Here is a 25,378-nt window from a genome sequence, read left to right on the forward strand (position 1 = left end):
CACCCGCCCTCCCGAAGCTGTCCAAGCTCTCCAGGACGGCCTCCCTCAGCCCCCTGCCCCCCACGTGAGGCCCCCGCTCCGTGCCTGTTCCTCACTTACACCCCCAAGGGCTGCAGCGGCTTGGGCTGCGGGACCAGGAGTGACCGGCCACCATCTTCCACTGTCTCAGGCTCACTCGCTGCAGGACAGAGCTGACCCTGGGAGCTCCTCACGGAGCAGCCCCCCTGGGCCCACACCCGCGTGCATGGTGAGCAGGGCAGCCTGGGTGGGCCTGCTGCCCCTAGGCAGGGCCAGGCCGGCATCTCGCGGGGCACTGCCCGCCGACACCAACAGCCACCACAGCAGGGCTGGGGCGGGAATGAGGGTGGCCAGACCTCCAGGGGCCATGCCCGGGGGCCAGAGGGACTCAGCCTCCAGGAAGCAGTCCTTACCCACCAAACCAGCGTCTGACGGGGCTTCTGCCAGCTTTGGAAATCAGTGCTGACTTCTCAGGATGCTAAGCATACAGTACTTTATAAAGAGTATCTTTTAGACCCAGCCCTGAAACATTCGCAATTCGACAACAACGTCTGGGGAGTGGGCTGAGGCAAACTGTCCCTGTGACTGCGGTGCCGAGGCTGGGTGGGCTCTTGGGGCCCAGGGGGGCTACTTTCTCTACTGCTGTCTCTGGAAATGCCCGTATGTGGTGGGTTTCCACAGCAGCCCAGGAATGTTGGGGCCCTGGAACAAAGGTGTCTGCCGGCCACGTGGCAGGAGGCTGGGCACGAGAGGTCAGCGGGGGTGGGGGCACAGGGGGACAGGCTGCCCAGAGCGCCGTGTGCCACGGGAAGGCACAAGCAGCCCCCCAGCCCAGGCTGCACGTCCCCCGGGGGCCCTCAGCCCGGCACAGCTGGCCAGTCCGCCACAATCCCCACACACTCTGCTCAGTCGCTGCCCCCAAAACCGGCACTGCATGGAAATCCGGCTGCCGAGGGGAGAAGCAGACACGACGCCCACCCGTCCCATCCCAGTGCTGCCTCCCCCGGCCCCCAGCCCAGGCCGTGCATTCGGCCCCAGAATGACCGCTGTTGCCAGCCCCCTGCCTGGTCCCAAGCAGGTGCGTCCCCTAGGGGCACACCACCCCCTCACCCCGGGGCCGGGCTGGGAAACAGAGGCCTGGAGATGCGTGACTTTCCCACGGCACAGCCTGGGCTGGGGGCCCTGCCCCACGGGCTCTGCACCCAGGCTGACCGCAGAGACCCCGGACAAGAGACCCAAGATGCTCTCTGGGCCCGGGACGGGGCGCCCTGTCCAGCTCCTTCCCGGCTCCACAGGGCTGGCCAAGGGACTCCTTCTGAACAGCTGTGTAAGACTCAGCCCCTCAAACACACCAAGGCCCACCCTGAAGGGCAGGGGCTGGGGAGCTCCACACGCAGTCCTCTCCAGGGGCCTTGGACATCCCCGGGTCCCCGCAGCTGCCCACCCAACGCCTGCCCCACTCCCTGCAGGGAGGAAACAGGCTCACGAGGCTGCCCAGCTCCGTCGCAGGCCCTCCCGGATGACGGGTCGGGGGGAGTCTGCTGGGGGCGGCGGAGCCTGTGCCCCCATGTAAGCAGGGCTCCTCACAGCCTCTGCCAACCCGGGTTCCCACGGCCCTGCCCGCCCACGCCCCAGCCTCCAGCTGGCGCCAGAGTCAACGCCTGAGGAAGCTGGACATACGGTCCCAATGCACCGCTGGACCCGGCTCAGGGGCAACTGGGAGCAGGAAGCAGCAGCCTCAGGGCTGCTGCCCCGGGGCTACTCTGGCCTCATGGCCTGTGGTCCAGACCAAAACTGGCCATCAGGAGGGACCACCGGGAGAGACCCACTGGGTTCCCGTGGCCACCCTCCACCACCAGGCACCGCCTCAGCCCCCACCCTCCAGCTCCTCCGCCGGGCCGGCAGCTGCCAGCAGCTCTGGAGTCACCCAGGGGCACCGCGGCCAAGCCTCCCCAGGAAAGGCCAAATTCCTGGCCGAGCAGCCTCCCGCCGCCCCCGAGAACCGCCCACAGCCTGACGTGTCCCCAGTGCCAGCCACGTCACGCAGGCCAGGCGGGTCTCCCAGCTCTGCCCCGGGGTGAGGAGGGCCAGACGCGGGGCTTGGCTGAGCCCAGGGGGCAGCCGTGGCCTAGGCCCCATGTGGATGAGGACAGGCCAGCCCCCGGGGAGCGCCCCTGTCCGTGCAGGCCAGCACCCCAGCCGGGGGTGTCCCAGGATGCCATGTTGGCGCTGGACACACACTGACTTCAGAGGCCCCGATCCAGCCCAGGGCACAGGGAAGAAACAAGAGGCCCAGCGGCCTCCCGGGGCCCTGAGGGACAAAAGCCAAGTGGCCGGGAAGAAAACCCAGAAGAGGAGGGCCGTTTCCTTGGCCCGCGGGGGGCTCCCAGCTGCCCCGCTCCGAAACACTGGCCCCTCAGAGGCTGCAGAACAAGGCCGGGGCCGCCTCTCAGGGCCCAGCCCGGACAATCCTTGCTTTGTCCCCGCGGCCTCACACCCAGCCCAGCCTCCGCCTTGTCCCGAGTCCGAGGCAGCTGGCCTGGCAGCCCGACTCGGTGGCCGGCAGCCCCGCCTGGGGCGGCGCCTCAGGCAGGCCATGGGCAGCTCCAACAACCCCAGCCAGGACCTGGGCGCTGGGCTCACAGAGGCCCACCCTGGGCTCACCACCCAGCGCGGGCTGACCTGGCCGCATCGGCCGGCCTGTGGGGGCCACGCGGCTGGCCAGGCCTGTCACCGGGGAGGGCTCTCCTGCAGGGCTTGTCCGGAGGCGCCTGCCCACTCTGTGTCCAAGGACTTCTTGCAGAGTCCAGGGCAAACCAGGGACCACCACGGGGGGGGCCCTTACCCTCCCCCAAGACCCTCGATGGCCCTGGCCGGTGCTGGCCACGTGCGCCCGGCACTGCAACTGGCCCTCGAGGCCTCACAAAGGCCGTGGGGGGCCTGGGGCTCAGAGCCCCTCGAGCGCCAGAGCCAGGTGTCGTCCCCGGCTGTGACTCCAGATCGTGAACACAGAACCGCCCTGCAAGGAACAAGGCGCCCACGAGGTCCTGGGGGCCTGCTGCAGGGCGGGGTAGGCCAGGCCCACAGCGGCGCCCCGGGGGCCACAGGCAGGCCTTGTGATCCGTGCGGCTGCAGGCCCCGAGGGGCCCCACTCTGAGCAGCCAGGCGGTGCGGGTGGACTGGGCAGGAAGGCACACTGTGACAGGGCCGGAGGGCAGCCGCCTCTGTGGGCACTGCCTGACTCTCTGGTGCCCACTGGCCTCCACCTCTGCGGGCACTGCCCGACCCTCCGGGTGCCACTGGCCTCCACCTCTGCGGGCACTGCCCGACCCTCCGGGTGCCACTGGCCTCCACCTCTGCGGGCACTGCCCGACCCTCCGGGTGCCACTGGCCTCCACCTCTGCGGGCACTGCCCGACCCTCCGGGTGCCACTGGCCTCCACCTCTGCGGGCACTGCCCGACCCTCTGGGTGCCACTGGCCTCCACCTCTGCGGGCACTGCCCGACCCTCCGGGTGCCACTGGCCTCCACCTCTGCGGGCTCTGCCCGACCCTCCGGGTGCCACTTGCCTCCACCTCTGCGGGCACTGCCCGACCCTCCGGGTGCCACTGGCCTCCACCTCTGCGGGCACTGCCCGACCCTCCGGGTGCCACTGGCCTCCACCTCTGCAGGTACCGCCCGACCCTCTGGGTGCCACTGGCCTCGAAGGTGCTCTCCAAATCAGAGCACGAGGTGGCACCAGGTCCCCCGGACACTCCTGGTGCAAGGCAGCCACACACCTTCCCTGGGCCCATGAACACGGCAGCACGGCCCATGTAAGCTGTCCGTGAGCAGGCTCTGACCCTGGAGGGCCTGCCCGCTCCAGGCACATGGAAGGTGCCAGCAGTGAGCAGGGCACGTGGGCAGGCAGAGGAGACGTGGCCGGGGCTGCTGCCCAGCCTCTCAAGACACCAGACTGCCCCCTGTCCCTGACACCTGCAGGCCCGGAGACCTCCCCACAGACAAGTGCCTGGAGTGAAAACCGGGAAAAAGCGGCCAGAGCAAAGTGGGGGTGGACAGCCACAACCTGCAGTCTCCCGGTCGCGCCCTCGCCACCCACCCACAGCGGTCGGGGTTAGCTGGGACGGGCCAGGGCAGGGCAGCCAGCCCGGGGGCCCAGTGCACACATGCCCCCAACACAGCCTAGCCTGCCAGTCACCAGCGAGGCTCGGGGATGCCCTGGCCACCGTCCAGCAGTCCGGGGCTGAGTCTGAGACCCTCCACTCCCCTGCCCAGAGCACAGTCAGACGGCTGTCTGTCCTGCAGGGGTTCCCCCTGGAGCCCCGAGTGAGGATCTGCCTCAGGGCTGTGGCCAGTGTTGGCCTGGCTGCTTCCAGAAGAGCCAGACCTGGCCCTGTCCACAAGCCACTCCTAGACAGACGGCTCCAGAGACGATGCCTGGCACACGTGGGCAGAGGCAGGCCCCCACACCATGCTGGGGGCCGCCACTGGTCCCCCTGCCCCCTGGAAACCCGGCCAGAGCGGCACTGGGCAGCACCCAGCTCTGCCAGAGCAGGTCAGGCCTCTGCCCCCCACCCCGTCTCTGCAGAGCCTGGCACCACAGCCAGTGGTGAGGCAAGGGGGTGGGGCGGGTGCACGAAGACCCAGAGGTGTTCAGAGCCACAGGGGACCATGGTGGGCCGGGGACGCTCTGGGACCGGGGTCCTTGGGCTCGGTCCACCCAGACCCTCCCATCCCTTCAGGAAAAGGCCCGCCCTCTGAGGGGAAACCCCCCGTCACCCTAGGGACCCCGTGCAGAGCTGCCCTCTGTGCACAAGCACAGCCCCCCCAGGGCTGGCTCCAAGCCTAGGCAGGGGGCTTCCTGGGGGAGGGTCTGTGCCTTGGGAGACGGCTGAGCGGCATCTGTCCCAGCATCACTGATGGGGCGCCAAGCCTTTCCACCCCCCATCCCGCCAAGGAGGCAAGGGCATAGGTGTGGGCTCTCCACTGCCCTCCAGCTCTGCCCACAGCTCCTCAGTGACAGGGTGCTAACGTCTAACCAGGGTGCCGTGAGCATCGCGGGCTTTCCCACGGCTGCTGGGAGCCACTGTCCTGGACCAAGTTCGGTTCTGGCCTGCTCCCTGCTTATAAAGTGGGTTAGATGGACTGGGTCTGGCCTAAGGCACAAAGTGGGAGGCTCCGGACCCACAGCAAAGGGCGGCGTGGCCTGCCGGCCGCACTGACCATCCAACAGGACAAGCGGCCCACGTGCGGCCAGTGGAGGCCCACCCTGCCCAGCCTGCTCTGTCCACCCACACAGGGACGCCCACTCCTCCGGGCCTCAGCCCCCCATGGCACCCCAGGCTGGTTCCTGGGCCAGCCCCTCCCTGACCACCCCTGGGGCCGACGGGTTGTGGCCACTGGCTGGCTACACAGCTGCCTCCCTCTGCTCAGCCTCCTGAAATGGACACAGCCCTGCACACCACCCCGCCCGTCTCCACCTCTGCCTGCCCCCGCTCCTGGTCCTGAGCCATGGGTCATCCCAGGGTGCAAACCCTCCCTCCAGCTCACCTGTCTCTCCTGCTCACATCTGCCCCTTCCCAGCTCACCTGTTTCCCTCCAGCTCACACCTGTCTCTCTTCCCAGCTCACTTGAGTCTCCCTCGCTCACCTGCCCCATCCCATCCCAGGAGTCCTCTCCAGCCTGCCTTCCACCAGCACCCACGTTAATTCTCCCAGGAGTCCCTCGAGAGCCTGGAGGGGCTCTCCCTACCGGCGAGCCCATCACCCTGCAAACCTGCCCAGGGGCAGCAGGGCAGCCCCTCGATCCCCTCTTCTCTCTTTAGCTGGATGGACCCCTTGCCAGACAGCCCCGTCTCGGCCCCCATCTCCTCCCCGCTGGACGAGGGGTTTCCAAGGGAGGACTCCACCTCCTCCCGTGGACCCCAGCGCCCACCTCCCTCCTGTCCTCCCTGGGGTCCTCCTGGCCGACGGGTGCCGAACCCCCCACCCCAGGTCTGCTGCGCCCTGGGGGGTGTGCTGCACGCTTCCTGATGGGGCTGGGGGAGTGAAGATGGCACAGCCCCTCCTGGCCTCCTCGGTCCCTGCTGGACCCTCTGGGGGTGCCTCCCCGCCCCCGCCCCCAGCTGAAGAAGCCTCTCCTGGACGAGCAAGTGGACTCCACCCTGCAGAGCGACACCCGCCCCAGCGGGCCTGGAAGGCCCTGTCCCCCAACCGACCAGAAACCCCGGTGCAGCCAGGGTGAAGACCCTCGCCAGCCCGTTAAGGACAGCTGTGCGAAGATGACGTCCTGACCCCCTCGCCAGCCCTGACGGGGAGGCCCACCACGGCAGGAGTGACAGACCCCCGCCCTGAGCCCAACGCCGACCGAGCAAAACAGAACCACTCGTGGCTAGAGACACAACAGAAATGCGAACTGGACTGTGCCAGCCACCAGAGGGACGTCCAGCCAGACGGAGGAGTGGCTCTGTCCACACCTGCCCTCCATGCCTGCAGTGTCCCCCACCCCACATCTGATTCCCCAAAGGCAGTGTCTCGAGGGAGGGGGCGGGCCCGCCTCCCAACAGGACCCGCGCTCCCCCACCCCTCCCCAGGACACGGGGCCAGGTGGCCGGATCAGCCATCGCACACGGCCCACCGCCACTGACGTCTACCGTCAGCTCCCTTTACAGAACCTTGGCAGAGGACAGGCCATGCGTGGGGAGGTCGGAGGTGTCCATGAGACGAGGGGGGCCGGGCTGGACCCCCCACACCCCGGGTCTGGGGGGACCGCATGGCTCAGGGGCAGCTGCTCCCCCGCAGCACACTGTTCCCTGAGGGCTCCTGGCAGGAAGCCTAGCCCCCAGATAAGGTCAGGCAGTTATCTTGGGAGTGAAGGAACAGGTCTGGGAAGTTACAGCTTTCTGGGCATTTGCTGCCAAAGAGCAGCCTACAGGCCAAGTGAGCAGGCCTGGTGGACACAGGCCACGAGGCTCCGTGTCCACCAAACTCTAGGTGACCCTGCCACAGAAGGGACAGAGACACGGGCCAACAGGAAGCTGGCGCTCCAGCCATCAGGGTCTCGGGGGGCAGCTCTGAGCACTCAGGCCAGGAGGAGCAGGGGACAGACAGATCCCCAGAGGGGCCTCAACCAGAGAGCAGATCCCACTCCGAGACAGGGGCCCGAGGAGCTGCTTCTAAACATCACGGGGCCTGTTGTTCACACACTACACACATCCTTTTGTGTTCATTACTGTTAATTACAGTGGGAACCTCCTGTAATTAACTGTACGACAGAATCACTCAATGAAGAGTACGGAGGCCAGCCCTACCCACGGAGACACGCTGCCGTATAATTCACTGCTGTCATCACTTACAGGCTGATGTTTCCTTATAATAACATTTTATTGGTACAATAATTAGATTATTTCACTGCCTCCTGCATTCTGCTGCCCCAACGCCCCTCCCCCATTGAGGATTTCACCAACGACGGTTGTTTCTCCCAGGAAACATGCGTATTTTGAACTCAGTTGAACACGGGCTGTCTGCCACCTCCTCCTTGAACCCGGCCCGCCGCCCCCACTTCCAAAGCTGCTGCTCTGGAGCCCAGGGCCCCCAGTGCCTCGGCAGTTGGCACCAGCGAGGGCTACCCACCCAGGAGGAGAGGGAGAGCACCCCCTCCGCCGCCCAGGCACCCTCTCTCGGCCTCAGTTACATCGCAGCCCCCCCACCCCCACCCAGCCCCCAGCTTGGCCCACTTTCCTGCCACCTCCAGGCTCCGCCTCTGGGCCACCCTGGGGGGCTTGGGGAGGGCCGGCAGGTCCCTGGCTGGAGCGGCTCCCTCCTGGACCCGGAGCCTGCCGCACCCTCCTGAGGTCCCAGGAACTTCCCAGGGAGACAGGGATGGGGGCAGTGCCAATCGGACCTCTGGGCCGCGAGAGAGGCCCAACCAGCGGCAAGAAGAAAATGGCTGAGCGCAGCCTCTCACAAAGCAGATGGGGAACTGGCCGCCGGCTGGGTCTAACCCAACTGCCAGAAAGACCGCCGGCCAGGAGCAGCCGGTGAGCCCCCTCCTCCCCCGGGCCGCGGGTCTGCTCCGCTGCCTGTGTGGGATCCCGGGCCGGGCTCTGCGCTCGGCCCGTCAGCAGCCTCCCTCTCCCTCTCCCTCCCCCGGGGGAGCGCAGTGTCGCAGACATTCCGAGCCGAGGCGGGGAGGAGAGAGAGGCGCTGTCCAGCCCCGTGAGTGGCCCAGGCGCTCTCCCACTCCCACCAAGAGGGAGGGCCCGGCTTGGCCGGAGCGGCCGGTCCCCGCAGGACGCGCGCGGCGACCTCCCCGCGCGCCGGCCGCCGGAGTTGGGGTCGCGGCCGGGGGCGCGCGGCCCGGGACGCAGCTGCTCGGGCAGCACGCCGATTAGCGCGGCCGCGGCAGACGGCAGATGGGCGCCCGCCTGGCCCCCTCCTCCCGCGGCACAATGGGCCGGGCCGCTCGGGCTCACAATGCGGCCGGGCCCGCGCACCTGCAGCCTGGCCGAGGGGCGCTGGCCGGGCCCGGGCCCCGCCGCTCGCGCCGCGTGTCCTTGGGCCGCGCCCGGCCGACCGCAACCGCGCGGCCTGCGGGGCTTCGCGGCGGGCCTGGGCGCCCGGCCTCCTATTGTTCGCGGCTCCGGGCCGGAGCCGCGGGCCCGGCCTGCGGCGCCCAGCTCGGGGCGGCCTCCTTTCCCCGGCCCCGCGCGGCGCTCCCGGGCGGCGGGCCTGCGCGCCCCCGGCCCTCGCGGTCCCCTGGCTCCCCCGGCGCCCATCGGCGCCCCTGGCCCTCCGGCCCCGCCGCGGGCCGGCCTCCCGGCCCCGGCCGGCGCGCACGCACCTGTCTGCCCCTTGCCCAGCGTCTTCTCCAGCCGGTAGGGCCCCACATACTGCGCGTGCTGCGCCCCGCCGCCGTCCTTCCCCGTCGATGTCATCGCTCCCGGGCCCGGCGCCGGCGAGGTGGGCGCCCCGGGCGGGCGCGCGGGCGGGCGGCGGCAGGGAGGGGCCGCGTCCGCGCGAGTCCGTCAGTCAGTCGGCTGGGCCGGGTCGGAGGCGCCCGGCGGGCCGCGCTCGCTCCGAGACCCCGCGCCTCCCCCGCGCCGCCGCCCCCCGCGCCTGCGCCCGCTCAGCTACGGCAGGCGCGCGCTGCCTCCGGCTCTGCGAGAGGACCGGGCGGGCGGGGGCACAAGGCTTCCGCCGCCGCCGCCGCCGTCGCCGCCGCCGAGGCCCGCGCCCCGCGCCCCGCGCCCCCCGCGCACGCCCGTCCGTCCGTCCGCGGCCGCGCAGCCGAGCCGAGCCGAGCCGAGCCCGCACGAGCGCGGCCCGACGCAGCGGGGGCCGTGAGTGGCTCCTGCGCCGGCCAATCAGCGGCGCCGGCCAATCAGCGGCCTCCTCTGCCGGCCCCGCCTCCGCCCCGTCCGTCAGGCCGAGGCCGGAGCTCCCGGGAGCTGGTCTCCCGGAGGCGAGGCCGGGGCGGTGTCCGGGAGGGGCCGGGGCGAGGCTGGGGCGGGGGCGGGGCCTGCGAGTCTCGGGTCCCCTGCCCACCGCCCACCGCCCCCAAGCCCGCGGCCCCGCCCAGGGGGCGAGCTGCGGAGGCCCGGCGGCCCGCCTTTAAAGCGCATCCCCCGACCGGGCAGGCGGTAGGCCCTGGGGTGGACGGTCTGCGACCCCGGCTCCCGGCGCCGTCCGTGGTGGGCGCGACCACCAGAGTGCAAAGGCGTTGCTAGCCCCTCCGCACCCCCCTCGCGGGGGCTGCGGCGCTGCATGACGCGTGGCCCAGCCGTGACGTGACCTTGCGCGCCCGGAGGCAGTGCCCGGGACACTGCGCTCCTCCACTCCGTTTTCTCGGGTACACGACGATGACCAGCACAGCGGAGTCAAGAACTCATCCAAGGCCACACAGCAGGCCTTTGTGCTGGCCCACCCCTTAGAGGGAAGCCTGACCTGGGGGAGCCTCCTGTTTCTTGCGGAAAACACACGTGCTTCCTGAGCCAGGGCCGCAGAGGCAGGGGGTGGAGGTGGGGAGAAGAGAGGTGAGGGCCGGGAGCAGGGAGCGCCAACCGTGCAGGCGCGGCCCCACACCCTCTGAGCCTCTGGGCGCCCTGATGTGGCTCCGATCTGCCGCCAAGTCCTGAGTGGCCAAGTTTCTCCGGCAGGTTTTCTGCGGGCTCTGGGGCCGCAGCCCCAGCCCGCACTCCTGTCAGGGTAATGCCCTGCTCCGGCCCAGCCTGTGGGGAGGGCTGCGTCAGCTCAGGGAACCCGCAGATCGTCCCAGCACCCGCCCTGGGAGGGCCGGCTTACGTTTTTTTCCCCTCTCTCCGCTCAGCAAAGGGAGGCAGCCCTCCAAACCCCAGCCCTCCGCCCTTGCAGGCGCCCCCTTGCTTCCTGCTTGTTTCTTAAAACGTTGCAGACTGAGTCTTCAGGTGGCAGGTGCTGGGTTCTCCAAAGGTGTGCAGAGCCTCACCCCACAAAACAGACTGCTGCAGACAGCTCCAGGCTTGGGCAGTGGGCACAGGTTTAACTGGATATACGGAGAGTTTGGGACTTTGGAGGGGAGACTCCAGGGGCTGAAGGCGCAACAGGAGTCATCAGGTCAGGATGATGAATCAGGGCAGGATTCGGGCTAGGGCTATCGGCAGACGGAGGAGGGCGGCATGCCCAGGCATCTGGAGGAGGGGCAGCTGCCAGGGAAGGGACATACCCTGTGGCCTGCCTGTCTTGCTCTGCTGGAGCTGTGCCTCCGCGGTCCCCTGGTTTCCCCAGCCTGCAGGACTTACCAGACACATCCTTCTCGTGCCCTCAGTAGCCTGGCCAGCTAACCATTCTTATCTGGATACTCTTGGGCTAAAGCACCTGGCTTTCAAGATTCCCACCCCCCACCCACACTGCACCCTGTGCTCCTGGGGTCTTCCCTCTCTGGCCACTTCTCAGTATTCTGTGTCTGTGCAGCCCACACCCATCATCCTTTCTCAGGGCTCCATGGAGGACCCCTCTGCTTGCCTCTCCGTGTTCCCTCCTCCTCTGTGTTCTGAAAGCACACTGCAGTGACCATGTTATTTCTCCATGTCCATTTCTCCATGTCCACTTCTAGTGCACTTCTAGTGCATTTCTGAATCACCCTTGCCAGCTCCAGGGCCACAGGGCAACCTCCCTCCTGCACAAACCCTCAAACTTAACACAGCACAGAACCATCTTTGTGCCTGGCCCCTCCTGGCCGGGCTTCCATCCGCCTGGCCCAGCACTGGCCTTGATGCAGAGAAAGTCCAGGTGTGAGCCTCACTGGAGGATCTCAGCAAACCTTTAAAGGAGAAATAACATGGTCACTGCAGAGTGCTTTCAGAACACAGAGGAGGAGGGAACTCTTTTGTGAGACCATCTTAACCCTGGTACCAAGTCCAGACAGGACACGACACGAAAAGGAAATTTAAGTCCAGTACACTTCATGAGGCCACACAAAAGTACTTAACAGAGTATTAAAACAAGAATACAAGGGCTTCTCTGGTGGCTCAGTGGTAAAGAATCCACCTGCCAATGCAGGAGACATAGGTTTGATCCCTGATCCTGGAAGATCCGACAAGCCTCGGAGCAACTAAATCCTTGTGCCACAACTTCCGAGCCTGTGCTCTCGAGACCGGGAGCTGTGACTACTGAGCCCCTGTGATGCAGCTACTAGAGCCTGAGCGCTCTGGAGCCTGTGCTTCACAGCAAGAGGAGCCATTGCAGTGCAAACCCTGCAAACCACAACTAGAGAAAGCCCAGCAACGAAGACCCAGCACAACCAAAAATAATTTTTTATTTTTTTTTTTACAAAAGGACAACACATGTGACCAGGCAGGGCTAATTCCGAGAATGTAAGTTACTATAACATTTCAGGATCAACAGTTCACAATGTGAGTGGTCTGAAGCAGAAAACCACAATCATTTCCATAAATGCAAAACAATTAAGGCATTTGGCAAAATTCAACACCCATTGATGGTTTAAACACATACACACACGTCAGTAAACTAGGACTAAAAGGAGCTCCTTCATGGTTCAGCCGGTAAAGAATCCGCCTGCAAAGCAGGAGACCCCAGTTTGATCCCTGGGTTGGGAAGATCCACTGGAGAAGGGATAGGTTACCAGTCCAGTATTCTGGCCTGGAGAATTCCATAGACTGTACAGTCCATGGGGTCACAAAGAGTCGGACACGACTAAGCGACTTTCACTTCAACTGATAAAGGGGATCTAGAAAAACCCAATGACGTTACCCCGGATGGTGAAAGACGAATGGGAATGAGGCAGAAACATCCACTGCCACCAGGTGGCGCTAGTGGTAAAGAGCCCGCCTGCCAATGCCGCAGACTGACGAGATGTGGGTTCCATCCCTGAGTCCGGAACAGCGCCCGGAGGAGGGCATGGCAACCCACTCCACTCTCCTTGCCTGGAGAATCCCATGGACAGAGAAGCCTGGTGGGCTACAGTCCATAGTGTTGCAAAGAGTCAGACACGACGGAAGAGACTTAGCACACAGGCATCGCCACTTTACTAGAGGACCCAGCCAATGTGATAAGGCAAGGAAAATAATATTTTTATATAGCTGGAAAGGGAAAATTGAAACAATCTTGATCCACAGATGACATTTTTTTGTCTGTAGACTAAACTACATGATACTCCTAGAACTAACAAGTGAGTTTGGCAAAGTCACAGGATAAAAAGCCAAAATGTAAAAATCCTGTCTCTGTGTCCTAACAGTGGACAATTAGAAGTTGAACTTGTAAGAACAATATAACTTATAAACAGAATAAAAAACCATGAATTATTTAGAGAAAGTGTAAGAACAATACAATTTATAAATAGAATTTTAAAAATCATGAATTATTTAGAGGTAAATTTAACAGAATGTGTGTGAGACATGTACCCAAAAAACTATAAAATATCGTTGAGAGATCTGAAAAGACCTAAATGCATGCAGAGTCATGCCGTGTTTGTTACCAAGCCAGTCCTGGATCCACTCACCCAACGTGCAGCAAAGCCACTCTTCTGACCCCGGGTTGTGATGAAGTGCATTTGATTGCAAGCTCAACCAAGGAGAATGGGCAGCTCAGCTCATGCTCAAAAGGCACAAACTCCCCACAGCTTTCAGGGAAGGGACTTTATAGACAGTGTGGGGAGAGGGGTCACAGGGTGTGCACAATTCTCTGATGGGTTGCTGGTGAAGTATCGGGAATCTCAATCATCAACCATTCAGTTCCAGAGAGTCTGGTGTCTCCATGCTGGTGGTCGGCTTGCATTAGCTTCTTCCACCTGCGTATCAACTTGAGGCCACAGCTCAGAGTGTTTCCCGCGGCCCTTGGGGGGGGGGGCTTGACTCTGACTCTCAGTATTTTTTCTTGCTTGACTCCCACAGCTCAGAGTGTTTCCCACGGCCCTTGAGGGGAGGCTTGACTCTGACTCTCATTATTTTTTCTTGCTTGACTCCTTGCCTTTGTTTCTGCATTTTCTCACTTCTCTGATTAAATTTGCTCTTCAGAACTCAGGGAAGGCCTCGGAGGCTGAAGCCTTCCTATGTACAAGAGGTGTGGGATCCGGAGGGAATCTGTGCCTGAAGCCCCCACAGGGTCCCGCTCAGTCTCATGGTCATGGGTTCCAAGAATATATTGTTAAGGTGCTGATGTTTCCCCATATTGATCTGTAGGTTTGATGCAATTTCCAGCAAAACCACCCAATTTTTAAAAAGACTTTGACAAGATGATTCTAAAATTTATAAAGAGATACAAGGGACGAAGGAAATTCCAAACAATAATAAAGAAGAAGGAAGTTGAGAGACTTATACTACCTGATTCCAAGTCTTATAAAGCTATAGCAGATAAGACAGAACAGTGCTGGCTTAAAGATAGATAAATCAAAGGACAAGACTAGAGTTTAGAACTCAGTCCCTGCATTTATGACAAGAGGGTTTCAACAAAGGTGCAGAGGCCATCTAACAGAGAAAGACTCGTTCCAGCAGAAGGCGGTGAAGTAAGCAGACAGCAGCTGTTAATAAAGGAAACTGGGCTTCCCTGGTTGTCCAGCAGTTAAGAATCTGCCCTGCAATGCGAGGGACACCAGTTCAATCCCTGGTCCGGGAAGATCCCACGTGTCTTGGGGCAACTAAGCCCATGTGCTATGACTACTGAGCCCAGGCTCTAGAGCCCACGAGCTGCCAGGGCAGCCAAAAATAAACAAAGAAATAAAATTTTACAAAAGAATCTCAAAGCTCACTCACTATCTTTGATGCAAATATCAACCAGACTAATGCTTATTCATACTGACTGGCAACTGTGCAGATATAAACGTAAGAATTATCAGCGTAAAACTGCTAGAAGAAAGCACAGGAAAACAGTGTTTCTGTCCTTGAGTTTATGCGAAGATTTTTCTAGATAAAATGCGAAAGGCACAAACCATACAATTTTTTAAATAATAAATTGGACCTCATAAAAATTAAAAATATTTGTGCTCCAAAAAACACGGTAAAGAAAATGAAAAGCCACAGATTGGGAGAAAATATTTGCAAAACATCCCCAGTAACAGAGTCGCGTTGTGAGTACACAAAGAACACTCGCAACTCAGTAAGAGACAGCTTGACTTAAACGTTGAGCAAAACAGGGCTTCCCCGTGGCACAGTGGATAAGAAGCCGACTGTCAATGCAGGGGACACGGCTTTTGGTCCCTGGCCTGGAAAAATTCCACGTGCCACGGAGCAGGTAAGCCCACGTGCCGCAATGACTGAGCCCGCCTGCAGCAACTGCTGAGGCCCGCGCGCCGTGGGGCCCGCGAGCCGCCATCAACGAGCCCCCAGGTTGCAACTGCTGAAGCCCGAGCACCTGCAGCCCGCGAGCCGCGACTGCTGTAACGACGCCCATGTGCCTGGAGCCTGCGCTCCGCAGCCAGAGAAACCACTGCAGTAAGAATGCAATGCAGAGGAGTCCCCGCTCGCCGTAACCAGAGAAAAGCCCACACAGCAACGGAGGCCCAGCCTACACAAATAATGTAAAAGTTCAAGACTGGGCAAGACATTTCAACCAAGAAGAGAAAGGGATGGCAAATAAGCACGTGGGGGGAATGGCCAAAGTGGTTGGTCACGTGATCCAGGAAAGGTCCAGCCATGGCTACAGGCCTGCTGGAACGACTGAACCCCCAGGGCTGACGGCGAACACTCCTACTGGAGCTCCTGTGTGTGTCGCTGACGGGGGTGCAGACGCCCGGCCACTTTGGAAATCAGTTTGGTAATCTCTTATAAAGTTCAACACACACTTACCACACAATCCAACAATCCCACTCAGAGGTATTTTCCCAAGTAAGCGAAAACTCAGTCCACTGGAACCAGCATGCCAATGTTCATAGCAGCTTTGTTTTTTGTTTTAATTTGTTTTATTTCAGTCTGTGTGGAACCAGAAGCGTTGCTACTTGAACACGTCATGGTTTAGAGTATTACACGTGACAGTCATACTGAAAATAGGGCCATCTCCAAGTTGCAGACTATCTGAAACTGCTCTCTGTTTTTGAGTTAATTTTCACTGGCATTTATCGCTTTACAGGGCTGTCAGTTGCTGCCGCACAGCAAAGTGAGCCAGCTGTGGGTACACACGTCACTGGCTGCTGCTGCTGTTCAGGTTGCTCAGCCACGTCCGACTCTTTGCGACCCCCTGCACTGTAGCCCGCCAGGCTCCTCTATTCATGGATATCTCAGGCAAGAATACTGGAGTGGGTTGTCATTTTCTCCTGCAGTCCAAGGATTGAAACCAAGTCTCCCGCATTGGCCGGCAGATTCTTTACCACTGAGCCACTTGGGAAGCCCACATATCACATATATATGTATGTGTGTGTGTGTGAATAGATATATATTCCCTCTTTTTTTGGATTTCCTTCCCATTAGGTGCCCACAGAGTGCTGAGCAGTTTCCCTGAGCTATTTATACAGTAGGTCACAGCAGCTTTATTTATAATGGCCCAAAATTGGAAGCAACCCGAATGCCCTCCACTGAGTGGCAGGATGGGTAGGCCGGGGTCCCCCAGGGTGGGCACCTGCCCCACCGTAAACAGGACTGTGGCGATGCCCGCCGTGACGCAGATGAACAGCAAGCACGTCACGCCGAGAATCTGGGCTCAAGAGGCGTGGGGTGATGTCACGTATGACATTGGAGAAGAGGCAAGACTGTAGCTTAGGAAGGCGGACTGGGGCTGCCGGGTGTGGGGCGGGGGGGATGGCAAGTCGCCGGCAGAGGGACACGCTGGGGGTGATGGGCGTGCTCTAGGGCCCCGCTGTGGTGGTGATGCGACTGTGGCTTTTGTCAAACTCATCGAGTTGTACACGTAACACAGTTTTACCGCATGTGAATTTTACTTGGCTAAAGCTGACTGGATGGAGAAGGCAGTGGTACCCCATTCCAGTACTCTTGCCTGGAAAATCCCATGGACAGAGGAGCCTGGTGTGCTGCAGTCCATGGGGTCGCAAAGAGTCGGACACGACTGAGCGACTTCACTTCACTCACTTCTTTCTTTATCGTTGGAGAAGGAAATGGCAACCCACTCCAGTATTCTTGCCTGGAGAATCCCAGGAACAGAGGGGCCTGGCAGGCCATGGTCCATGGGGTCACAAAGGGCTGGACACGACTGAAGTGACTAAGCAAAGCTGACTGGCACAAATGGGATCTACCCAAGGAGCCAAGGGCCAGGTGGGGAGAGAGCCTATGTCCTCTGCCCATTTTCAGCATTCCCTGGCTGCGGGCAGGTGGGTGGCAGAAGGCTTCGTGGAGGAGTTGGGCTTGAGCTGCCTGAGGACCTGAGCGCAGAGCAGAAGACAAGGATACCCGGCTGTCGCTGGGCCTTCCCACGTCTACTGCACAGGGTCAGCGCGGATACTGTGGGTGCACAGCGCCCACAGCCCACGCACAGGCCCTCAGGAGGATGATCTGGAACGAGCAGGCTTGATCACTCAGCTCTATGAGAGGCAGAGGGCCGTGGACCAGCCGCGGCAGGAGGGCAGGGTGTGGGGCTCAGGCCGCTGCAGCTCCCTCAGGAGGGGGTCTGGGGGCCACACGGGGCGTCTGGCTGGCCGTGACTGCTGCAGAGGGTCTCTCTCGCCTGCCCACCGTCCTGCCCCCTTGCGTCCCCAGGGACAGAGGCCCCAGCTCCACAGCACCAGAACTTGCTTTTGAGGCCAAGTGCAGATGGACTCATCGTTCACTCATTCCACGTGGCCTGAGGCTCATGGCCGCAGGGATTAAAGACGGGGTGGCAGCCCCTGGACAGAGAATCACACGAGTAGATAAGACAAGGCCTGGTGGCACAAGTGAGCTGGGGAGACGCTCACAGCCCTGAGTCACCAAGTCACCCCACGGAGAAATGTGATTTTGGGTGTGAGCAATCCCCCCAGGGAGGGTGTGCAGCTCTGAAGACGGGCCAGAGGCACGCGGAGAGATGGGACCGGGTGGGCCTGCGAGGACAGAGGAGGGGGAGCAGTGGGCTCAGGACGGGAGGAGGAGGTGCAGGGCAGGCGGGACCATGTGTCCTCAGGCTCTGTGGGGAAGGTGATGCTCACGGGAGCCTTAATTACCAAGCAGCGTGTGCTCATGGAGAGCATTACGACACAAGTGTCGTGCTTCTTTTGTTAAATGTATTAAGTATTTTATTCTTGATGATGTTATATATGTGAGTGTTTTCATAATTTCATTTTCAGATCGCTCTTGCTAATATATAGAGAGGCACACGGTTCTTGCACTGCCTTTTGTAAACCTGCCGACCTCACTAGTTCTGGCAGCTTTTAGAAGATCCCTTACGTTCCTATATTCCAGCTCAGGCTGTCTGCATACAGAGACGGCTTTACTCCTCTCTTCCGACCCGGATGCCTGTATTTCTTTCTCTTGCCTTATTACCCTGTCCCAACCCCCCTGGAGAGAGTTGAATACAAGTGGAGGCGAGCAGACATCCGTGTCTTGTTCCTGATGTCAGGAGGAAAGCTAGTCTTCTATTGTTAATATGGTGTGAGCTGTGGGGTTTCCTAAATACCCTTTGTCAGGTGGAGGAAGTTCACTTCAATTCCTAATTTGTTAAATGTTTTTATCACGCAAGGGTGTTACATTTGGTCAAATGCGTTTTCTAGGTCCGTTGAGGTGGTGTGGCTTTCTAAAATCCAATTGATGTCGTGTATGACATGAATTGATTTTCAAACACCAAACTGGCTTTGCATCCCTGTGATCAATACCACCTGGTCATGGAGCACAGTGTCGATGGATCCAGTCTGCTAACATTTTGCTGAGGATTTTTGTGTCTATATTTGGAGGGTATGCTGGTCGGAAGCTTTCTTTTCTTGTGGTGTCTATATCTGGCTTTGCTATCAGGGTGGTTCTGGCCTCGTAGAATGAGTCGGGAAGTGTTCTGCCCTCTTCTTGGAAGGGTTTGTGAAGAATTAGAATTAATTCTTCATTAGTGTTTGGTGAGATTCACCAGAGAAGCCATCTGGGTGAGGGTTTGTCCTTGTGCGAATCTGAATTATTAATTCGATCTCTTTACTCGTGACAAGTACGTTTGGATTTCCCATTTCTTTTGGCGTGAGTTTTTGTTGGTCGTTTCTCTCCAGGAACGCGCCTGTCTCCCTACGTTGCTTGGAGCACGTGTATATTCACCTGAGTCCTTTGCTGTCTGGGCCTCCCCTTGGCCTCTGAGGGGCTGAGACTGGAAAGTCAGGTCCTGTCCCCTCTCTGCTCGTCCCTTCCATGGCTCCCCCCACCCTAGGGCTCCTCTCCCACCAGCCGGCCCACCTCACCCCGGCTCCTCGCTGGGTACCTGCGTGCCAGGCGCACTTGTCCTCACAGCCTGGAAGGGCCTGCACGTTCTTCATCAAGTGTCAGAGGGTCTGTCTGCAGGATGGCTGTAGCAAGTCCCGCAGACAGGCTGGCTCAAACAGCAAACGCTCACTGTCTCCAGCCCTGGAGCTGGAATCCCAGACCCAGGCGTGGGCGGGGCTGGGCCTCCTGAGGCCTCTCCCCGACGCGTGCAGACGGCGGGTCGTCTCCTCCTGCGTCCTCACAGGGTCGTCCCTCTGAGTGTATGCGTGTCCTGACCTCTTCCTGTAAGGACCCCGGTCCTGGGGGGTTAGGGCTCACTCTCGTGGTCTCACTTTACCTTGTTGCTCAGTTGTAACTCATGTCAGCTCTAGTGATCCCATGGCTCATAGCTCATTTTGCCCTGGTCACCTCTTTAAAGGCCCAACTCCAGACAGCTGCACTCTGAGGCTCCGGGGCTTAAACATGGGAATCTGGGGCACAGGATTCAGCCCATAACCTTCAATTCTCCCTGAGGCCCAACATGGCCTCGCCTCTAGAAACAGACATTTCCTTCCAAAGATACCACATCCCTCTCCCCTGCTCACCCCTCCCCTGCTCACCTCTCCCCTCATCACCCTCCTCCCCTGCTCACCTCTCCCCTGCTCACCCCTCCCCTGCTCACCCCTCCCCTGCTCACCCCTCCCCTGCTCACCTCTCCCCTCATCACCCTTCTCCCCTGCTCACCTCTCCCCTGATCACCCCTCCTCTGCTCACCCCTCCCCTGCTCACCCCTCCCCTGCTCACCCCTCCTCTGCTCACCCCTCCCCTGCTCACCCCTCCCCTGCTCACCTCTCCCCTGCTCACCCCTCCCCTGCTCACCCCTCCCCTGCTCACCCCTCCTCTGCTCACCCCTCCCCTGCTCACCCCTCCCCTCATCACCCTTCTCCCCTGCTCACCTCTCCCCTGATCACCCCTCCTCTGCTCACCCCTCCCCTGCTCACCCCTCCCCTGCTCACCCCTCCTCTGCTCACCCCTCCCCTGCTCACCCCTCCCCTGCTCACCTCTCCCCTCATCACCCTTCTCCCCTGCTCACCTCTCCCCTGCTCACCCCTCCTCTGCTCACCCCTCCCCTGCTCACCCCTCCCCTGCTCACCTCTCCCCTCATCACCCTTCTCCCCTGCTCACCTCTCCCCTCATCACCCTTCTCCCCTGCTCACCTCTCCCCTCATCACCCCTCCTCTGCTCACCCCTCCCCTGCTCACCCCTCCCCTGCTCACCCCTCCTCTGCTCACCCCTCCCCTGCTCACCCCTCCCCTGCTCACCTCTCCCCTGCTCACCCCTCCCCTGCTCACCCCTCCCCTGCTCACCCCTCCTCTGCTCACCCCTCCCCTGCTCACCCCTCCCCTCATCACCCTTCTCCCCTGCTCACCTCTCCCCTCATCACCCTTCTCCCCTGCTCACCTCTCCCCTGATCACCCCTCCTCTGCTCACCCCTCCCCTGCTCACCCCTCCCCTGCTCACCTCTCCCCTGCTCACCCCTCCCCTGCTCACCCCTCCCCTGCTCACCCCTCCCCTGCTCACCCCTCCTCTGCTCACCCCTCCTCTGCTCACCCCTCCCCTGCTCACCTCTCCCCTCATCACCCTTCTCCCCTGCTCACCTCTCCCCTGATCACCCCTCCTCTGCTCACCTCTCCCCTCATCACCCTTCTCCCCTGCTCACCTCTCCCCTGCTCACCCCTCCTCTGCTCACCCCTCCTCTGCTCACCCCTCCCCTGATCACCTGTGTCCCCTGCTCACCCCTCCCCTGCTCATCATTTCCTTTTCCACTGCAGGTATCATCTTCTGAGGTCCATTCTACATTACCTTTGGCCCATCTCCCACTGTGGAACTCAGCCCTGTGAGTTTTGTTTTGTTTTGTTTCTGGATGAATCTTGGGAGCCAGAGCCCTGCCTGGCACAAGGTTGGTGCTCAGCCAACGAGCCGCTTCCCTCCCTACAGGTCCCTTTGTTCCATGAGCTTCAGGGGCTGCAGCAGGTGCAGGCATCGTAACGGTGAGTGTTAGCTAGGGTCTCCCCGGGGACAGAAGCCACAGATCTGCGCATCCTCTGTCTCTCTAATCTCCTTCCCGTCTCTCTCCCTGTAATGACAGGGAGAGAGCTGGAGACCCCCAGAGCAGGCGGTGTGGTTCCAGTCTGAAGGCAGGAGCAGACTGAAGTCCCGGGTGGGAGGGATTCGCTCTTACCTGGGGAGGCTCAGCCTGCTGGGCTATTCAGGCCTCCAACTGATCGGATGAGGCCCACCCACCATTGGAAGAATCATCTGCTTTACAGAGTCCACCAATTCAGATGTTCCTCTTATCCAGACACACCAAGACTCTTTAGACATATATATATTTAAATTTGTTAATTGGGTGGTAATTACAATGTTGTGTTGGTTTCTGCCATACATCGACAAGAATGAGCCACAGGCATACATCTGTCCCCTCCCTCTTGAGCCTCCCTCCCACCCACCCCTCTAGGTTGTCACAGAACCCTGGGCTTGAACTCCCCGCATCACACAGCAGATGCCCACCGGCTACGCTTTTTCCATATGGTGCCGCACCGTGCGCGGCTGCTCGCTCGGCGCACCCCACCCTCTGCTCCCCTCGCTGTGACCGCAGGTGTGTCCTCTGTGTCTGAGACTCCTCTGCTGCCCGGCAAATAGATCCATCAGTACCATCTTTCTAGACTCCACAAGTATGTCTTAATGCGCGATATTTGCTTTTCTCTTTCTGAATAGTAGGCTCGAGGTTCATCCACCTCATCAGCACTGACTCAAACACCCAGACTCTTATTTGACCAAATGTCTGGGCCCCCAGTAGTCCAAACGAGTCAACATGTAAAATCCACGCTCACACTGAGTCTTCACTTACAAACAAGGATGCTGGACTGGCCCATCTGCACTCGTGTGCTTGACCTGCCTCTCTGATCACTTTCCTGCAGTGAATTTCCCAGCAGAGGCGGTCAGGGCACCGGGTGCTGCATTTTATACACTTCTCTCCGCCCCTCCCGCACACGGACCTCGCTCTAGAACAGGTGTGGGGATTTCCCAGGCTCTCCTGCTCACCCCCCATTATTCGAACGCTCGTGAACCACCTTCGTCTGTCTGCCCCCCACGGAACGGGGTCATGTGTTGACACCTGGAGGCTCTGATCCTCTGATAGCCGCCCTCTTCACTCGCAGGACGGTTCCGGTCGGTGGCGAGGCTAGAGGTTTCCTCCCCTGCCTTTGGGCACCATTTGCATTTTTCTTTTGTGAATGAGTTCTTCATGTGTTTGCCTGCTTTTCTTTCGAGGTGTTCGGCTTCGCCTCACTGATTTGCAAGAGCCCTTTCAGTGTTGAAGACGTTAGCGTTCCCTGGCACGCTTGCTGCAGATATTTTTTCCAGGCTCGTTCTCTGACTCTCAGTCATGGTTACTGTGTTCTGTGGGCTAAACGCATTGTCAGCGTCTGTGTCCTCAGGTCTTGTAATCCCTCTACAGTTCCAGCAAGGTAGAGAACTCTGTTAGGGCCCTCCTGCTTTCAGTGGCCTTAACCTCTGAGCCGTATCCGTTGGTGCCTGCGATAGCAGCCTCGGGGCAGGAGGCCTGTCTGCCCACGTGGGGCCAACTGGGGTCTCCCTCCTCATCATTTGGGACTGGGATCCAGAGGTGCCCACCGGGCACTGCTGCCCATTCCTCCCGAGGACACAGAAGCCTGGGAGCTGTGAGCATGGGGTGGCCCCTAGGGGCCCTGAGATGCAGGAACAGTCAGATTACCGACAAGGGGGTGGGAGAGAGGGTGGCAGAGGTGAGCAGGCTGGGGCTGGGGGGAGGGACACAAGCTGTTGGGATGGAGAGAGCACCCCGGGCCTGGAAGGTTCCCCAGGCCTAGGAGGCCAGTCTGGGTCCCTGGGCATCTCTAGCTTGTTAGCTGGGTGGGTCATTTGCCCCCACAGAGCCTTGGTCAAGCCCCGCAGGGACGAGACGCCAGCACTCGAGTGTGTCTGGCAGCCTTACCATCTGCTGTCCTCCAGGAAATAAAGACTTTTGCGAGCAGGCAAGCCTCCCTAACTTATGTCCCCCCGCCTGCTTGTCCTAGGGGAACCCCAAGGGGCAGTTTTACTCTCTTCTGGCTGGGCTGGGCACTAGTTCCTGAGGTCACCACTCTACCCCTCCACCCCACCCCTCCAGCTCAGGGTGGGGAAGGAGAGATGACAAGGCAGGGGGCTTGGAGCAGGTGACCCAGTGACCCCCAGGGCCAGTCTCAGAGGCCTCCCTGCCTGCACCATGCTGGGATACATCCAGGTTCCCAGTGTTTGGCCCTTGGAGTGGGTTGGCCCTGGCGGGGTCTTAGAGGCAATCCTTCCATGCAGCCCCAGCCCCCTTCCTTCTGTCTGCAGGGGGAGGGACCAAGCCCTGCAGCCCAAGCTGCTCCAGGCTCCCGGCCCCCAGCCTCCTGCTGCACACAAGCTCCTTCCCCTTCTTTGGACACCTGAAGAGGGAGTGGGGGGCCCTCAGTTTGTGGGTACTTCAGACCATCAAGGGCTGACCAGGAAAAATGGGGATCCCTGCTCCTGAGGGACCCCAAGGCCAAGAGGCACAGGTTCCAGGGATCAGGATCTGGCCTGAGGACAGAAACTTTCCAGTAATTCAGAGATGAGTGGGCTGCCATGGGTCCCAGGAGGCTCTGAGCCACACCCCCAGCTTGGTGGGGGGGGGGGACACCGGCTGGTGGGATGGGGTGGAGGAGCCTCCAGAGTGTAGAGACGTCTTTCGCTGCAGGGTCAAGATCCAGGGCCCCCTGGCTTTTCTCCATCTCTGGGGTAGCTATGTATTTCCATCAGCATTTGAATAAGAAATGGGGAATTAAAAAAACAGGCTGTTGTAGCTGGTTGCGGAACCAGGTGAAGGTACTTAATACCGCTGAACTGCACACTTAAAAATGTCTAAGAGGGTAAGTTTTCTATTTTCAACCACAATTTAAAATGTGCAAAGCAGGCTGGACAAAAGATGGGAGTCACAATCTTCAAGGTGGGGCTTTGTTCCTTTCCCCTCCCTTCCCTGGGACTTGGTGGGGGAACAGGGAGCCTGTGACCACTGGGAGCTAATGTGGCTGGATGGCTCAGGGAGCCTGGCCCCTTGGCCCTGGTCTGCGTGCTGGCCGTGGGAGGAGGGAGTGGGGTGGAGGGCCTTGTTTCCAAGCCGGCTCTCCCGGCGCTGGCCGCCTATTTTTGGAGCATTAATCCCATTCCTCGAGAGACTGCCCAGCCGTCGGCCCCTCCTCCCTCGCTGGCGGAGCTGCCAGGAGCCGGTGCGTGGGGGTCGGTGCCACTGCCCGCCCCAGGCTGGAAATGATGCTTGTTAGACCAACAGTGAACGTGGGTGCTGGGTGTGGAAGTGTGTGTGTGCGTGTGTGTCTGTGAGAGTGTGTGCGCACGCGCGCGTGTGTGCACATGTGTGAGTGTGAGTGCACGTGTGTGTGCAAGCGCGCCTGTGTGTGTGTGTGTGTGTGCACACGCGTGTCTGTGAGAATGTGTGCGCACACGTGTGTCTGAGAGTTGTGTGCGCGCATGTGTGAGTGTGTGCACGTGTGCGTGTGTGCACACGCGTGTGGGTCTGTGAGTGTGTGCACACGCGCCTGTGTGTGTGCTTGGACATGTCTGTGAGAATGTGTGTGCGCGCGCATGTGTGTCTGTGAGTGTGTGCGGACGTGTGTGTGTGCGTGCGCGTCTGTGAGAGTGTGTGCGCGTCTGTGAGAGTGTGTGCATGCACCTGTGTGTCTGTGTGTGTGTGCGTCTGTGAGTGTGTGCACGTCTGTGAGTGTGTGTGCATGCACCTGTGTGTCTGTGTGTGTGTGTGCGTGCGTGCATGGGTGTCTGTGTGTGTGCATGTGTGTGCACGTGTGCATGTGTGTCTGTGAGAGTGTGTGCATGTGTGCACGTGTGCATGTGTCTGTGTGTGTGTCTGTGAGTGTGTGCGTGTGTGTGTGTGCGTGTGTGTCTGTGAGAGAGAGAGAGAGAGAGAGAGTGTGTGTGTGTGTGTGTGTGTGTGTGTGTGTGGAGGGGCCTGGGCATTTCTCCGCCCTCGTTCCCCCTGGAGCTGACCACCAAGAGTTGATGTAAAAGAAACGTGCCCAGGCAGTCCCCACCTGACTGGTACCGGCAAATCCAGACTTAATGACGCTCACACTGGGCGAGCTGCAGCTTAATATTCCATGCGTTTTCAGTGAGACTGTCTTTGTATTTACTTGCTTAACGACATGGGGCCCCAGAGACCCTGGAGAGGTCCCGGCCCTGGAAGTGCTGCAGGGGACGGGGAAGTGCCTCAGCCTGCCTTCCCGTTCTGTCTGCTCCTGGCTTGCAGTGAGACCATTTATTTATGTTTTCAATTTGTTTTTTATTATTATTTGTTTTTTCAGATTTAGGAGAAGTACATCAAACATCCTCACACCCCCAGAAGCCAGTCAGATAGATGTCTCCGAAGTGCAAGCAAAGTGTCTCCCTCAGATGGGAGCTGAAGAAAAATATCTAATAATTATGTTGAATGTTAATAATTAAA

General features: G+C 60.4%; 1 protein-coding gene and 1 long non-coding RNA gene across 19 annotated transcripts in view; one reads left to right on the forward strand and one right to left on the reverse strand.

The window, feature by feature from the left end:
- Positions 1 to 9,019, reverse strand: part of BRSK2 (BR serine/threonine kinase 2) — a 48,658-nt gene extending 39,639 nt beyond the window's left edge. For 10 of the 18 annotated variants that reach the window (XR_011564938.1, XR_011564937.1, XR_011564934.1 and 7 more), the window contains exon 1: positions 8,859 to 9,017. Coding sequence is in view for 13 of the 18 variants with exons in the window: in XM_070782847.1 (XP_070638948.1) it covers positions 8,859 to 8,952 (94 nt within the window). In the remaining 5 variants the exon portion in view is untranslated. Of the gene's footprint in view, positions 1 to 8,858 lie in introns of all 18 variants that reach the window. The other 8 variants (XM_070782846.1, XM_070782843.1, XM_070782842.1 and 5 more) reach the window with 2 other exon arrangements.
- LOC139180697 (uncharacterized) lies at positions 7,816 to 25,378 on the forward strand. The gene is made up of 4 exons (XR_011564939.1): positions 7,816 to 8,055; positions 20,634 to 20,698; positions 20,800 to 20,852; positions 25,239 to 25,378. It is a non-coding gene; the product is annotated as an uncharacterized lncRNA (long non-coding RNA).

The sequence above is a fragment of the Bos indicus genome, chromosome 29, assembly GCF_029378745.1.
Source record: "Bos indicus isolate NIAB-ARS_2022 breed Sahiwal x Tharparkar chromosome 29, NIAB-ARS_B.indTharparkar_mat_pri_1.0, whole genome shotgun sequence".
NCBI classification, from domain to species: Eukaryota; Metazoa; Chordata; class Mammalia; order Artiodactyla; family Bovidae; genus Bos; species Bos indicus.